The sequence below is a fragment of the Larus michahellis genome, chromosome 1 (genome assembly GCF_964199755.1).
Source record: "Larus michahellis chromosome 1, bLarMic1.1, whole genome shotgun sequence".
NCBI lineage: Eukaryota > Metazoa > Chordata > Aves > Charadriiformes > Laridae > Larus > Larus michahellis.
The window spans coordinates 152,788,744-152,805,808 of record NC_133896.1 but is presented as its reverse complement, the minus strand read 5'-3'; the positions used below and the strand labels follow the sequence as shown (position 1 = coordinate 152,805,808).

The 17,065-nt window shown below is 43.4% G+C and overlaps 1 protein-coding gene across 1 annotated transcript in view; it reads right to left on the bottom strand.

Moving 5' to 3' along the window:
* Nucleotides 1–250: 250 nt before the first annotated feature.
* The window catches only part of SLC9A4 (solute carrier family 9 member A4), a 37,817-nt gene continuing 21,002 nt past the window's right edge, over nucleotides 251–17,065 (bottom strand). The window contains 5 exon segments of the mRNA XM_074572566.1: nucleotides 251–2,565; nucleotides 6,874–6,961; nucleotides 7,652–7,783; nucleotides 9,826–9,922; nucleotides 15,681–15,842. Coding sequence (XP_074428667.1) covers nucleotides 2,264–2,565; nucleotides 6,874–6,961; nucleotides 7,652–7,783; nucleotides 9,826–9,922; nucleotides 15,681–15,842 — 781 coding nt within the window. The 3' untranslated portion in view covers nucleotides 251–2,263.

The following is a 17,065-nucleotide window of genomic DNA, read 5'->3' as shown; positions in this document are numbered from 1 at the left end:
CTCCATGCACCTCTCTCAGCTCTGTGGCCTAAGGACTACGTCACACGGGCACTGATTTTGCCCTCAATTAAATTTCATGTGGCAACTGGGTGGCTCACAGTACAATTCAAGACCTGATTTTGTATGATAACTCTTTTGCTTAAAATAATGTTTTCATTGAGATTTATGATATGTCAATATAACTTGATATAGGATTGAGATCTGCCACAAGGCTCTTGTTTAAAAAAATATGTGGAGTACTTCCTCTTTTGGTGGAGCTGGGTTTATTTGTTGATTTTTGGGTACAGAACTGTATTTCATTGCTTATACAGTGTCGGTACAAAAGCCAAATCCTACCCTCTTTTAATAACGTGCCACTGCTTTCATTAAACGAAGTTGTACTATTTCTCTGGCACAATGAGGAAATACAAACAGAACTTAAGTTTCATAAAGCTTTGTATAATTTTGGTACAGATGATTCATTGTGACCCACTAAACATAAAAGCTGCAAACATGAGAAAAGGGGGAAGAGGCCTTTTATTTTTTTCCTCTGGTGAGGCTTTTCAAATTTGTTAGTTTAGATGCTACCTGTCCTGAATCAGAAATCCATTGTAAGAAACATGAAGTCATAGTTTACACTTAAAAGTTTTTTCTGGACTAGGACATACAAGTGCTTAACAGTAATATAAAAAAGAGAAACGTAAAGGTGGCACTGCTACCTCTAATTCTTGCCTCTCTGCCTCTTACCATAGCATTTACAGACCTTGAGTTGGACAGCTAAGCAAGCTCGAGTGGGGGGGAGAGAGGGAAACTTGAGGAGAGCATACCTGAACTTGGCACATTTCTCAAACGTAGATTTGCATTTAGTGCAGCTATAAAGAAGGGTTTATGGACTTGGACTCAAATTATCCCTTTGGATAAGATCGGCTCACCTACAGTTTCAAGATCAGCTCACCTACAGTTTCAAGACATAGATGACAGCGGCAATGCTGCTTCCATTTGGCACAAAAGAGCTCCACCAGAGGAGCTAGGTGTCTGGGAATTCAGACTTCATCCAAAAGGACTCAAGACCATAGCTTCTTGCTTCTCCTACCGCTAGGGAGATCAGCTGTTGAGACTGGAGCATGGACATGCAGAGCCAGTGGAAGGGAGCTCAGTAGGAAGGCTGGCAGGTCACAAGCCCCAGTGCATGCTCCCCTGGTTATTTCTGTGAGTTGGTTTTTTTTCCAGCAAATGCTTCTCTGTACAACATATAGGCAGACACCCTACAAAAAGCTGGGAGCAAAACACAGGGCCCCTCTCATGCTAGCCAGCTGGCTACAAAGTTAGGCTCCCTTTACCTTAAGTCCCAGTTTTCTTGCTCCCTGTCTGCAGTGCTGGTCCAGCTTCAATGCGAAGAGTGATCCACTGATTTGGGCACCCTCTGGCAAGTTGGGAGTAGGGAATGGAGGCTAGATGCTCTATAATGAAACCTCCCGCTTGCTGAATCACAAGAATATTGTATACATTCTTGTTGTCCCACATTTGCAAATAAAAGGCATCCTGACAGCGCTCCTGCCTAGAAGGGTCCTCTCTGGATTTGTACGTACCAGGATGTCTCCTTTATTCAGCAACTGCAGGTGGGTGACAGGTGCCTACACGCTGAAATTAGTTGAAGTAGCAGGAGTTAAGGACCATCACAGCAACTGACTTGAGGCACTTTTGCAACGCCAACAGATTCCCAAGTGCTGAAAACATCCCCTAAAATTTCCTTTTGTCTTAAGTACCCATTTAGGCATCTTAGGCATCTTCAATGAAATTTAGGTGCCAAAAAAATGCCTTTTTTTTTTTTTAACTCTTTCCTGGAATATCACAGCTACTCTGAGGTTAAAAGCTCTAGGCGCGTTGAAGTTACGAATATGGGCACTCGTGTCAAGCACGTCCTTCAGTGTTTCTTTCCTCTGGATGTAGGCCATAGTACAGAACAAAAGAAGGCAATATCAGCTTCCAACCAGAGCATTACATGACTGTTGTCATTTAAATCCATGTCCAAATATCTATAAGGATCATGTTCCCCTCTTTCCTGCAGCATTCTGTTGGAAAGAAAGCTTGATAAAAACATATAAGTATTTGAGTCTTCTCCGAGCCACTAAGTACCTCGATACAGCACTTGAAAGTGATATGAGAACGAGTGCACTGGTCCCAAAAGGAAAGCTGTGGTTTGATTCATATAAGAGCTTTGATATTTTCTCTGGAGCAGTGCACAAAGGGCCCTAGAGATGCAAACATTGCTCTTCTCTGCTCCTCATATGGCTAATGGCCTGGCTGGTGCCATCCTTTCTGTCTCTTCTTCTGACTCATACCCTTCTGCTTCTCCCACAGTGAATCGAGACTTTGGCATTAGAGCTATATTGTCTGCTCTGGTGAAATGATGCTGTCTCATTGAATTTCCTCTTTGACCTGACGGAATGGATGGGCCTGCTCGTCTATCCAAGCGTGCCATTGGAATCAGCTCTTCCTGGCGGTACTTTGCTTCGAGTGGCCGTAGTTGGGGCTGGGGTCTGAATGTTACCGGGAACGCAGCATCAGAGCCACATCTGTGGTGATCTGAAGGAAAATAGAAAAATTATTCCTATTTTGAAGAAAAGAAAAGAGAAATACCATGCTATTGGCAAGGACAGTTAAAGGGTATTCAATACAATACAACATTACGGTTTTAAACCCTGGAACCGAGGCATTTAAAGTAATTACTATAGAATAAGAGAGCAGTCAAGAACTAAAAATAACTCTAGATTTTTATTTTTGTATCAAAGCTGATGTTTAAAAGATTTTATTGATCTTACCTCTACCCTGAAACCCCAGCAAATAAGCACATTGAAGTGTCTTTTAGTGCCTCGCAGAGCTGCTAAATGCCTTCCCAGGGCAAGGGTGTTCCTTTATGTAGCTTTCAATTTTCTACGAATTTCACAAGTATACCTAGGACCATGGTTGAAAAGCATTGTGAAACCCACAACAGAAGACAAAAAAGTGATGAAGACGACAACTCTCGTGCCATCAAAAGTCAAGTTTACCAGTCACCTGTGGTTAACAACTGGGAAGAAAACAGTTTCACCTGAAACCAGGAGTTCGACTCCAGGGCGCTTTGATTACATTGGGTGTGTCAGGCCTACTCCCACCAGCTTTCTTTGCCACAAGCATGCAATAAAAGTTTGCCTGCAATAGGCCAATAACTGGCTCTTTCATTCTCTTGAGTTTATGGAATATACTTTTTCACTTTCCTTAAAACCACTTGTAGTCTGACTATGTACTAGCAAATTAGTTAATTTAAGAAACAGCTCGCAACAAGCTAGGAGGTTTGGGGAGATATACACAAAGGCGTATGCATAATAAAATTAGACTATTTCCTGCTGCAGTTAAAGCACACATGTATTGGGTATAGTCACACAGTCAAAATTTATCAACTAATTGCAGCTTAATAACTGTTAAATTATTTTAAGCTAATGTTTACTTCACAGTTAGCACAAAGTAAGAATGTGTGCACCAACACTTAACGCTACCAAACAGGTGCACAGATTTCTTTAACAGCAGAACCTGCTTCTTATAGGCCATGTGGGCACACCACACCATAAGCAATAAAACAGGACAGGTTTTCTCAGATATGAAGGGCTGCTACTTGGCCCTTTGGGAGGTTCACTGCTGCAACGTATGAATGATATATACTGTCAAACAAATAATTCATTTCTGTGAGTGGCAGAAAGAGCTGATAGGTGGTTTAGGGAACTATTTTTGGTCATTTCTGACCTCTTAGTTTCTAAGCTTTCTGCAAATGCTATATATAAAAGCTAAACCAAACTTGCTGGAGGATGCTTGTTCCAGAAGAGGTGGCCTTTATCTCTGTAAATGCATATAGGCATGTATGAGGTTGTTATTCCAATTTCCTACATACTGAGTATTTCTCTTCTCAGTTCCCAAGTTCAATTTATCTCATCCTAACACAGTTTATGAAAGTTTAGGGTGGCTTCCTCCCCATGGAGACATTTTTAGATGGTGTGAACGCTATACACGGACCTAAGATGGGGCCAGAAACCAGATCAAGAAGTCTAATTATCTGGATAGATCACAAGGCAGGGATCAAATTCAGGCCTAGCTATTAGTAAAAAAAGTGCTTGCATTCACTGCTTCAAGATTTACCACTCTGTCCACTGAAATAATATGCCTGTGCGCTATAGCAGGACTTGGTCCCTTGAAAATATCTGAAATGCTTTTACGTCTGAGACACCTGTGTAGAACAATTTGAATATTTTAGAAAGACACATATCCCCCACCGTGATGTCATGACAAACAGAACAGAAAAGAATCAGCTGTATGAAAAAAAAAGAAAAAATCCCCTTGAGTAACTTCAGTTTTCCCCTCTGAATAGATCCCATGGGTTTCTGTTCTGCTGCTGTCATGTGTGAGCGCCCAGCCCCCAGGGGATGGTTTGCCTACACAGATCTCTTTTGCTTTCATCTCTTTCAGGGTAAAACAGAAAGGGAAGAAAAAAAATAATTTTGCACCTGCAGGAAACAAACTTTGTTGTCCAAATTTTTGATACAAAGAGAAAGATTAAAAATATGGTTTCAATCGCTATAGCTGTCTTTGACAGAAATTAAGAAGAATTTTTCTAAGGAACGCAAAAGCATTTCAGGTTCACATAAATAAACTCTGAAAGGAGTCGGGGAGATTACAGATGGAGACAATGACGAACATTCAAGCATCCTAAATTCCGTGTTTTCTCTGACACTGTCCTGCTATATTTCAGTGAGCAATTCAGTGTTGCTCCATCCCTAACCTCTGTCTCCTTACTTAGAGTGTAAGTGACGGTGGGTCTGCATTTTACTGTGTATGTATGTATGAAAACCTGAGACTGGCTGATAACTATGCAGTAATACCAGTCTTACTACAGAAATATTCCTGGAGAGCAAGCTGGGAAAAGAGGAGAAGAGATCAGCTGCTTGGGGACAGATTCTGTCAGGATTTTTTGTTAGATTAGGTAATTAGAGGCTTATCTCCACAAACACAGAAGAGCCCCAAGGCATAGGAGCAGGCGGGTGAGCCCCCAGTACCTCAGTCAGAGGAATGAGCCTGGCCCCTGCCCTGATCCATCACGGTAGTGATCAGCTCCGTGGGCAGCGTGTGACCCACCACGATGAGCCAACGGAGAGGCTCTCCCTGGAGCACCTCATAGAGTGAGGTGTGGGGGGGTACGGGGCTCATTATTGGGATGTCTGGGGAGAGCATTTTGGTATCATACAGGACTTATGGTGGGATGTATGCTTTGGAACCAAAGGCAGGCAAAGGAAAGGACCAGGGTAGTTTAGGGAGGAGCAAGTGCAGGAAAACAGAGAAAAAAGGGGATAAAGAGGGCTGCGCACATGTAAACAGGGGCTGGTCAGCACATGTGTCTGGCAGCGCCCTGTGCCTGATTTAGCGCAGTCTGTCCTGTCTTCTCATTAAACTCCACTTCTGACTGTTTTCTTTGGTGAGCAGCTCCCTATAGTGTGCACCTGTGCGTGCGAGGTCTGAGTGCCAGCAGCTGGAGGGACTGGGGTGCATGCACATTGTGTGGGTACATATGTCAGTGCGAAATCACGAGCAATCACCAAGACAGGGTAGCCATCGAGTAGCATAAGAGGCTTGGGAACCAAGTGATGGAGCAACCATCAGTCTGGGACAGAGACTGGTGAGAGCAGAAGGCCTGTGGGTTGACTATTGACGGGGCAGAACATCCATACCAGTCAGTGGAGAGACCATGGGGTCTGTGGTTGGCTACTGGTAAGGCCATAATCCGGTCCTGGTACCAGAGAGACATGTTTGTGTCCCTGTGTGGAGACACGGGGAGACCAGGGGAACCAGGAGCCTGCTACAGGGAAGACTGGCTGCCCAAGGCCAGCTACTGGAGTGATTTACAATGCACAGAATCATAGAATGTGTTGGGTTGGAAGGGGTCTTTAAAGGTCATCTAGTCCAACCCCCCTGCAGTAAACAGGGACATCTTTAATTAGATCAGATTGCTCAGAGCCTCATCAAGCCTGGCCTTGAATGTCTCCAGGGATGAGGTGGGGTGGAAGAGCATCTGCGTGTGTGTGTGTGTGTGCCTGTGTGTAGGTTTAGTACCAGCAGCTGCCATGGGGCTGTGTCCCCAGGGGCTCAGATGCACCAAGTGCCACCAAATGGGTAGACCGAGCACCCAGGGCTGGCTACTGGGCAGAGGGTGTGTCTAAAGCCAGCTACTGAGGGATTCAGATAGCATGTATATATACATATACATATGCACACATAATCTTCCACTAACAGGCTATCATCCCGATCGGCCAGAGAGGGGACCAGGATGAGGTCATTGGTGCTGTTTGCGTTTGCGTGAGCTCTGCACCCCATCTGTGCTGCTCTGTGTGTCTGGCCATGTGTACGTGTACCCTGAATTACGGTGGGAAGTGGGGGCTCCCTGTTGGGAATACCTGCCCAGCCTCGCTACCTCTAGGACCCGGGGGCACGGAGCTGCGGCAGCCTCAGGTTCATCAGCTCCTAACGATTTCACATGCAATTGTGTCTGTGGGGCCGCAGGGAACAGATAATTTGCTTTCTTGGGCTTAGAGGGATGCCCTTGTGGCCAGGCCAAACTGCAGGGATCACAGGAATATTTGTGCAAGAGGGAAAAGGAGAAAACTAGGCAGTACTGGAACAAGACAGAAAACTACTACAGTAATGACCACATAAACAAGATAGATAAAAAAGATAGGAGAGGAGGGTGTAGCTCATTTAAAGAGGCCAGGGACTTCCATGGGAGTATTCATTTAGTACTCTTAAATCCACTGAGCAACTGGCCAAGTTCCTTTCACTGCTGGAGGAGGATACAGAGTAAAGCGCTTCCATTACCTGTAAAAGTGACACGCCTGGCTTTTCGTCTAGTGGGCTGGCTGGGCCCCTGAGGCAAAGAGAGGTAGCGGACTTCCGTGGTGTTAGTCTGTGTATGAGACAGAAATGTGGTAAAGAGGGATGGTTATATGCTTTTTTCTGTTGTGCCTCCGCACCTTTACAGCCAAATTTAGAGAGGTGTGAATGAGCGCAGTGCTTGGCTTGGGTGGTTGAACTCAGTATGAAAACGTCTGTGTCTGATATAATAGCCCTGAGGGTTTTTTTACGGTCAGCAGAGAGAAATATGTTCTTCACCTTTCCTATTTCAGGTGACAACTTGAAATAAAATTAAGAGACCCAGCAAGAACTTACTTCTCTTCCTTAACTGTGATTATCTCAGCTGTAAATGTCTATGCTATCCAATGCCTGCATTTGGTGAACCAAATCTTACTCTGACCGATCGAAAGCCCAAACTGTCAGTGCAAGGTGTGAAGGGCTTTGCATCAGGCCTTTTGTGATTATACGAAGTTTTGCACATGCCAAAAAAAATGCGGGTTACATTATTTTACTACTTTCTGCCATAATAGTTGATTTCTGACCAATGTATACAGGTAGGACATAAAAATGTTGGTGTCCACGTGCTAAGTGACGCTCACTGTTCTTAGGTGCTGCATGAGGACACGGGGGAAAGTATCCATTTTAATTATTGCAAAAAGCATGTAAAAATGGGTGTCTCTTTCCTTACTTACAGGCAAGCAGAGGCATTTTTTACATGAATAGTACTTTAGATAACAGGTACCGGTCTACCCCAAGGTAAGCTGTTTCCCTTCCTGCAACTCTGCCTCAGGCTGTGCTGCCGACGGATGAGGATTTCTTGGGCTTCTTTCTCATTAGTGTTGGTGGGCAGGTTGTGTCGGCTGTATGTCGGTGCCTGAAACAGAAAATGCGCCCAGTTGATTTTCTTTGCACTTGCAATGCGAATAACCTTGCGCAGTGTGGTCCATCGCGGGGCCACAAGGACACCCACCCCGGCTCACCACAGCTCTCTTTGGTGTCACATGGGCACCATGGGCTCACCACAGCTCCCTTTGGTGTCACGCATTAAAACGCAGCCTCGCACTAACCTCGCTGCTGCAGGGCAAGATGGCAGGAAGCATGAACGTAGCTGTAAGCGTTGGACCTCAAGGGCTACATTTTGATGCCATTTTTGGTAGAGTCATGCCTGCTTAAATTATACCAAAAAATACGCCCAACTACATAAGGCTGTTAACATCTCTGGGCTTGTCCTCCCTTTGTCAACCACCTTTTGATCGCACAACTGGGAGTTACAGATCTGAAGCAGATCTCAAGAGAGAGAGATGGTTAGCCCACCTCTGAGCCAGGAGCAAGTTCCAGATGTGCTCAGGAGCAAAAGACTATGTTAAGAAGAATTCATCTCCAGAATGAGACACGCAGCTGAGTTTCCTTTTCATTCTTGGACAAACTGCAGCTTAATATTACCCTAAAACTGAGCATCTGTTAGGACAAGCTTTTTAATTTATCACATGCATCTAGTGAAATGAGGGAAATAATTATCTACCTTAAAAAGAAAAATTCACTTAAGTTTATAAGCCCTCTTAAAAAGCAGAACCCGATCTCAGTCTCACTTGCAAAGGTCCTTGTAAACTTGGTCTGGTGAGCCAAAGCATTACCAGGCCTTCAGAGTTGAAAGTGAAGTATTATAAGTGGCTTCCGATCTTTCATTTCCAAAAGTACACAGTTCTCAATACTGCATAGGAAGTGACTGGTGCAAATAGTCATTACTGTAATTGATTTTGAAGAGAGAAAGTTCATTTCAGTAATCTAAGAGGCAGCCATATATGCAAATTGTTGCTGGTAAGATAAGAAATTAATATCATAAGGATAATTGGCCGTGGCAAGTCAAACAATATTAGGAATGAATATCATATTAATAATGACACATTTAAATGAGCAGGGCCTAGAATTTTCTAGTAAATATGTGTTACACAAGTTAGCCCTGTTTACCTGCGTAATTTCAAGGTTACTGTAACATATCCTCTACCACTCATTGCTGTACGAGAGCACTCAGTTGAATATTCTGGGCTCAAGATTGGATTAAGTAGACACTATACACTGGGCTGCATCAGAATCAGTACAAATTGCTGCAAAACAAATCCCTGTGGAGGTATTATCACCCCCGTTTTAGGCTGGGGAAAAGCCCCAAACATGTAAAGTGGAGCTCCAGAAGAGGTGGAATATTTTTTTTTAACTTTCTCCTCCTGTGGCAAGGGTAAACTGTTGCTCCCACCCAGACAGAGGATTTACCAGCCTCTCAGACAACTTTGGGCTATGCAAAATTTACTGCCACTGGCCCACCCTCTTCGCCAGGGGAGTTTCACTGCTGCTGGCCACCTGCCAGCCCACTGTCTCCCACGAAGCCCTGCATCCATACCCTGGTGCCCGGTAGCCATCTGCCCCACATCAGTCCATCCCACTGCCTGGCAGGGGCAAGCAGGCCACCCAGCCAGCCACCTCCACTGCCCAGGCTATGCATGTCCCCAGGGAGAGGACCTGGGACATCGGTCTCCCCTGGGGATGTTCGGCAGCCTCGGGAAGGCGGTTTCGGAGTCACAGGTCACTGTGCAGCGAGGGAAGCCTGACCCCTACAGCTCAGTCCCAGATTTTCCTGGCTTTCCCTGCTGCCGTCAGGGTGAAAAGTTGGTGGAAAAAAAAACCTGCTTGCCTTTTGTTCTACCTAGGAGCAAGTCCCAAGCCAGGGCTCCTTCCCTGCCTTCCCTTCCCCAACCAGCAGCCAGGTCGGAGCGGCTGCGGGTTCCAAGCCCATGTTTCCCACCAGCCTGACCCCAGGGTCGGTCCCAGTGCTACCACCCACCAGCCAGGGCTACGATACAGGGAGGGCAAACAAGAGCTTTCAGTCTGCAAACAATGGGCGATAGCAGGTCGCTTACGCACCCTTTGTCGCACTTGATATAGATTATGTGCCAGGACATCTCTCATGGACTCCACCTCTGCGGGGGAGAGCCTGTGTACACGCCGATTCCTACCACTCCTGTAAATAAAAGAGAAGTTTAAATATGATATTAATGAGTTGGTTATGTACTATTCCCATGCATAATCTATTTTTAGTGCTGGAACAGAAGGCTATGAAGAGCCTTTCAATGACCAGTGACACCATGAAATCATCCAAGGTGAATAAAAAATGTCAGATTTCTTTGTCAAAGCTTCATGAGGAAGTTCAGATTTAAGGATTAGATTGGACAACGACCAGTTGTAGATTCAGGAAGGCACTGCAAGTTTCCTCCTCTGTCTGAATACATTCTTCAGCATGGTCTAGCAGTCTGGGCCTTGCAGTCCGACTGGTTTTAACTCCTTTGAGAAAGTGCAGCAAATCCTTAAGAAATAAAGTACATGCTGATTAAGGAGTCCGAGAGATCTGCCTTGTGATGAGGAGAACGTATAGGGTTTCCTTGGTACTGAGCCTGTTTCCCCATTTGAAATGAAAGAACTAGCTAAAAGATAGTCATCTTTGTATTTTTAACAAACTGGGACAAGAAACACACAGTCACTTGTAGCTGCCTGGCCTTTTCACCAGCAAAACAATGGACGAGGGCTGCTGTGAAATGTTAACTGGTTTTGCTAAATCAGTCAATCTGTGTGAGAGTTAGGGTTCGGCTAAATTCCCAAGAAAAGAAAGGGAAACAGATAGTGATCATCCAGGATGAATCAGTCCGAGTTTATCTTGCTGTTTCTGGTTTTTTCCTTTCTCCATTTTGGTTTCTTCCCCCCCCTTTTTTTTTTAAAAAAAAAAGAAACTGCAAATCTTTGTTCTCAGCTAAATGATGTCCTTAAAGTGTTTTCTGTAAATTGTGTGATTAAAGAATGGATTATGATCAATGTACAGTATTCACAAAACTTTGTGTGCATTTATTTTGTACTCCCTCTAAAATAAATCAAAAACTTTTAATGGCAAAGGAAGGTGGATTCAAGCTTAACTAAGATTATGCTGCAAACAGGGAAAACATTGGAATTTGCCATTACAGCTAGTTTAACAAGGTTACCACTGTTTTGTGTTATAATCTAACATGAACACCTTGAAAATTTGTAGGACCATCATGAGCTGTGTGGATTCTGCATTTTACTGCTTCTTACCATCAAGTGGATGGTGAGCACTGGCGGCCTGGCCCTGTCCAAAGTCCTTGTAATATAAGACTTAATTCCTGATATATTACAAGATTTCAGAATGTGTTTTCCTTCTGCATCAAGACAAAAACATGATCTACCAATTTTTTCATAAAGTAAAAAGAAAGAGACAAAACGACAATAGGTTAAGGAGCAGTGTTAGAGGTATAGCTTGGTTAAGGATCTCACTGAGGCGTGAGAGATCCATGAGTCTACCACTCAACTATTGGCAAGCCAAAGTGAGAGAAAAGGACTCCCTTTCTGGATTTGACCAGAAATCTTATCCTGGCCCTGATAAATCCTTCCCAACAAATGTTTAATTGACATTGATCAACTCTCAACAACAGCAACAGCAACAAACCTAGGTATTTACCAGCAGGGATAAAAAGACCATCACCACTACCCAGTTCCAGGCCAGCTGGGTTTTTTGGTTGGTTGATTTTTCGCGTGCTTTCAGCTCTCATGGGTAACACTGAGAGGATCCAGGGATGCCACCAAGTTTCCAGGCTTAGCTGTAACGCACCTTTATTCCACACTGGGTCTGGCGTGTCCCAGGCTGTGGGACAGCCCATGTATGCTACTTTCCACATCAAGGAAACCAGTCCTTCTGCTGTCAGCAGACCCTAGCTGCTGTCCCTTTGGACAAAAGAGAGACCAAGGTCCCAAGTCACATCTGGGAAAGTAAACACAACCACAGCCCCTGGGAATTAATGGCAATCTAGCCTGTCGAGTAGCGGTACATAAAATGCAGGCTTGGCTCATTTGTGTAGTGCAAATCAGACTGTCATAGTTGATGCAAGTGGTGTTGACATCATGGGGAGTAACTGTCTGTCTGGTCCGCACTTCACTGAATGTCTCCACAGGGTCCTTATACCTTACAGATGGGAATAAATAGGGGAAAGCGGTGAGCAGAACTCCACTGGGAAGACATCGGATCATCCCTTTACTTTTCCAGTTGCCTACCTGACCCTCTCCACATGCCAGCACAGAAGTGGCCCGTCCTAAGTCATTTAAAGACTTATCATTTTGCTCTTAAAGTGACTAAAATATAATAAATAAATTCCCTAAGTTTCAGCTGACCTGGGAGAGAAGGAGAACAAACAGCTTGAAGATAGTCTGTATTGTTCTGGAGCACAAATAAAAAATGTGTGTTCTTTTCATGGGATTAGATATTAACCTACCCAACCGATAACAACGCACAAGTATGGTAATAAGGAACAGATTACTTTTATGTTTTGCAATATACAATACATTAAAAAAGAACTTTCAAATAAACCCAAACGAGTTTGGTATGTTACCAAACCCATAAAGCAATCCTTATTAAAACTATTTCTTTGTTCTTACTGAAACTTGCAGCATGTTACAACAAAGCACGGCACAAGAGATATATTTGCAAAGAAAATATTGAAATGATAATATGCCATGAAAACTGGCTGTTTCTCTGTAATTAGTACCATTACAGTATCTCTTTCTTCTTTAGACGTGGATAGTTGGTACACGGAGGAAATAAAATACCTTCCACAAACCTTGTAATATTATTTTTTATATATTATATATAAAATATTGGACTTCCTGAACTCTCCACCAATCTTCACAAGTCCTGTGAAGTAAGTAACTAACATTGATTAGGTACAGCTCTTGCACAACTGCACCACCACAAATGACAACACGGCACTTGATTCTGATCTGTAATGTATCGATACATTCTAAGATTCACTCTTACCAAAGTCAGTGTTGCAGTAATATGAAGCCAACATTAAGTAAGCTCAGCATTAAACCATCTCTCTCTAATGGGCTTATTTCCTGCAAAAAAACAGCCACGCAAACACAGTTTTGATAATATCTGCTTGGCTCTGCTTTTTCCATTTCTACCCTTATTGCTAAGGCTTATATTCTCCAAAACATCATAACAAAATGCTCCATTTTCATTTAAATGTGGATTCTTTGTTGCACAGTCCATGGGCAAATTTCTCCAGTCTGCACTGGAAATACTTACTGCATATTGGACACCCAGTCCACCTGCAGGAACCACACCAGCACGAATGCAATTTCTGAGAATAATGCTAATTCACAGCAATGGAGATCTGCTTTGATTGTTATAGAGCATTTCCTCTCATGTGCAGTTTTCTCACTACTCTGGAACTACAAATACTGCTTTACATGCCGTATGTTGGAATTTATTTTCAAATCTCTACTTGCTCATGGCCAGATTTTTGTATCCTCACTGAAGACAAGCTGTTTCAAAGATAATAATCAAACAATTTACGCAGACATTTAGAAACCTTTTAGTCATAAGCAGCAGGTTCACATAGTTGCTCAGGAGAACGTAGATACAAGAACTGCTGCATTGGCTCAGACCAAAGATCCAGCAACTGGCTCACTATCCTGTCTCCTCCAGAGCTCAATAGCGGACACCTACCAACGAACAGAGCTGGGAAAACACATTATTTTCCTCGAATGCTCTCACAGCCTCCAAAAATCAGAATGTTTCTGAGCCACAGGATGCCCTTTGGTTTTTGAAGCTGACACTTCATTTTTAAAAAGGCTGTCTCAGCAGGAGAACCTGTGCATCAGAGGTTGATACACAGAAAAATTCAATTACAGCTGGAGTACAGATGGCAAAAATTAGTCCATTGTATCAGCTGTTCATTATAGAATATTTTTCAATCTAAATTCTCCGCTCACGAGAGAATTTCTGAACTACGATGAAGCAATTTGTTTTTCTCTTTCCCTCGGGAAAAGAAGAGGAATGTGGTTTGATTGCCATAGATTGTCTACCAACTTTGCACATTTTCTCTTGGCTCAGAACAGTTAAGGGAATAGAGCAGACAGAAAGGAGCCTGTCGGACACAAAATCTTTTTTAATATCATCCGTTTAGCAAAGAATGATTTAGAAAGAAAAGGGCTAGGTCTTATGCTGCATGCTGATATCAGTTTCAAGAAAGCAGATGAATCTTGACATGATTAAGCCTAATTTTCAAGAGAGATTTTAATTCAACATCCAGTTGGTATTTGAACTTTCTGGTGTGGGTTAAGATGATCATTCAAAAAAGAAAACATGATCGTCCCTGCCAGAAGCTGCTGCAAAATGGAGAGGGGTTGAAGGATGCGATGTTCTATTTTTCTATGATTCTATGCAGCAGCAGAGAGCAGGCAGTAGCAGCAACAGTGGCCAGCAGTAGCCCAGGAAAGAGTTTGTGGGGGCAAGTGCCATTAGCAATACCCACACTCTGGGCTGTGGGTTGCAAGGTGAGGATAAAAACATGCACAGCAGTTAAAGTGTGCAGCAGTGAAGATTTGTACAGACTTCTCTCCTAGAGGGTAGTTCCCTCAATGATGGCTCTGGAGATCCCACCAGTTTTCCCCCCTGATCTGTCTGATGCCAAGTTGCATTTCTGTTTCATCGAATGATAGAATCACAGAATGGTTTGTTTTGGAAGGGACTTTTAAAGGCCATCTAGTCCAATCCCCCTGCAGTAGGCAGGGACATCTTCAACTAGATCAGGTTGCTCAGAGCCCTGTGCAACCTGACCTGGAATGTTTCCCGGGATGGGGCATCTACCACTTCTCTTGGCAACCTGTGCCAGAGTGTCACCACCCTCATTATAAAAATTTCTCCCTTATATCTAGTCTGAATCTACCCTCTTTTAGTTTAAAACCATTACCCCTTTTCATATCACTATAGGGCCTGCTAAAAAGTCTCTCCCCATCTTTTTTATAAGCCCCCTTCAAGTATTGAAAGGCTGGTATAAGGTCTTCCCAGAGCCTTCTCTTCTCCAGGCTGAACAATCCCAACTGTCTCAGCCTGTCCTCATAGGAGAGGTGCTCCAGCCTTCTTGTTATTTTTGTGGCCCTCCTCTGAACCTGCTCTAACAGGTCCATGTCTTTCCTGTGCTCAGGGCTCCAGAGCTGGATGCAGTACTCCAGGTGGTGTCTCCAGAGAGCAAAGTAGAGGGGTAGAATCACCTCCCTCAACCTGCTGGCAACGCTTCTTTTGATGCAGCCCAGGATGCGGTTGGCTTTCTGGGCTGCGAGGGCACATTGCTGGCTCATGTCCCGCTTTTCATCCACCAGTACCCCTTAGTCCTCCACAGGCCTGCTCTCAATGTTTAATTGGACAAATTTGGTACAGAAGTACTAAATTATGGCAAGACAGTTTGAGGGACTGCAAACTGAAGTAGGAAAAATTGCAAATGCTACAAGGAAATCTTCTCTCAGTGAAAAATTGTGATTGGAATAATGGAGTTGGGACCTGTTCTCTAAGGTCTCCTGCAGGTCTCAGCATCTAACAGTGATGAGTAAAACCCACTGGGTAGCTAAGTGTCGAGTGTGGCCACCTTGAAACACTCCTGTGATTTAAAGCAGCCAGAGTGGTTTCTGTGTCTGACTCATGATTCCTCTTCAGAACTGCCCATCATTGAAGAGAAACAGAGAAAATATTCCTGGTTTTAATTTTCACTCTGTGAACAAAGACCCAAATTGCAAATATGATGAGCACCAAACTGCCAGCACAGAACAGCAACTTCTCTTTTCATAACCATCTTTTTTGTCTTATATTTCTCTTTCCTCATTTTTGCCTCCTTCCTTCCTGTCGCCACTCTGCAAAGGGTCAGGAGGTCAGTACTCACCGTGAAGAAGCTGTGGATGATTTTGAAATTTTCATGCCACTCTCAGCCATCTCGATGGCCAGTTTTATCTCCATCTTTTTGTACAATGACACAATGCTGGATTTGGGCTGGTGTTCCCGAATTAAGATTTTCTTCAAATACTTATTGTCAAACTTCTTAAACCTGCAAAAGAGGTATTAAAATCCAAGTGTAAAAAAAAGGAAATGTGTTTTTATTTCTGTGGTACATGCTGATCTTTATTCAAATGCACACATATAATTCAGTGGTAGAAACTGAATCCAAATTGGAGGCACCTGTGGACTCCTGAAGGCCTAGTGAGCAGAGACCTTTGGGGGGACATTTGGCGTGGTCTACTGGTCCACAGAGATTGCAAAGCACACCAGACAAAAGAAAGAAACAAGCTGCAATCAGAGCGAAAAAGAGGGCTGGGTGTGTGTTTGCATATAACACCACCACATTTGTCAGAAAAGAATATGGCCAGTCTCCACGTTTTTGTACAAATGTTGTATTCTAGCAGGGCATAACAGCAGCAGCTGCTCTTACAGTAATCCTGGCCTATTCAGCCAGCCACCAATGAGGCTCTAAATGGCCCAGCAGTTACAGTAGTTTGGGCCCATTATGTTGCTGATAATTTTGAATCCTGACAATTAGAGCAGAGAAAATACACTTCTTTGTATTCTAAATAACAGAGAAATTGAATGGACCACAAAATACCGTGTGCTCAAATGCTGCAGATTGTAAAATACTGCTAATGTGTTGTATAATTTGAATGTGAACGTGTGTGCATGCTTTGGAACAGGTATGTGCTTTCAGGCAGATGTTTAGCAGAACAACAGCAGATCTTCTTATATGCTTCTTTCAAAGGAACAGTTTACCACAGCAAGGTAATGTGCTCCACAATGCCAGGAATAGCACTACAGAGCTTGTACTTTTTTTCTTTGCAAAGGCTGGTTTTTATACATCAATAGCAGAGATAAGTACACAAATGGAACTAGAGCTCTTTATGTTTTTCTGTGTAACAGAAAACCTCCCAGAGTGTCATCACTTAGGTAATTAATTCTGATATACATGTCCTAAATGTTTTCAAAGTTGCGTAGAAAAGCAAGGAATACTTTTGCAAGGGAATACTTTTAAATACAATCTTCTTACATTAAATATCTGCACATACAGTGTGTCTTTTGAATCTGCCCTTGAACTGACACACTACATTTGTGGCTAGTTTGGACAAAATTTTCTTTCATAGCTGTTGCGTAGACATGAGATAAGGACGTAACATTTCCTCACAGACATGTGTAAATGCAGCTATTTCAATGGAATTAATCCTGCAACAGGGATTTGTTTAGCTTATTGACTGCACAGACAGTGGTGTGGTGTGGTCCCAGCGG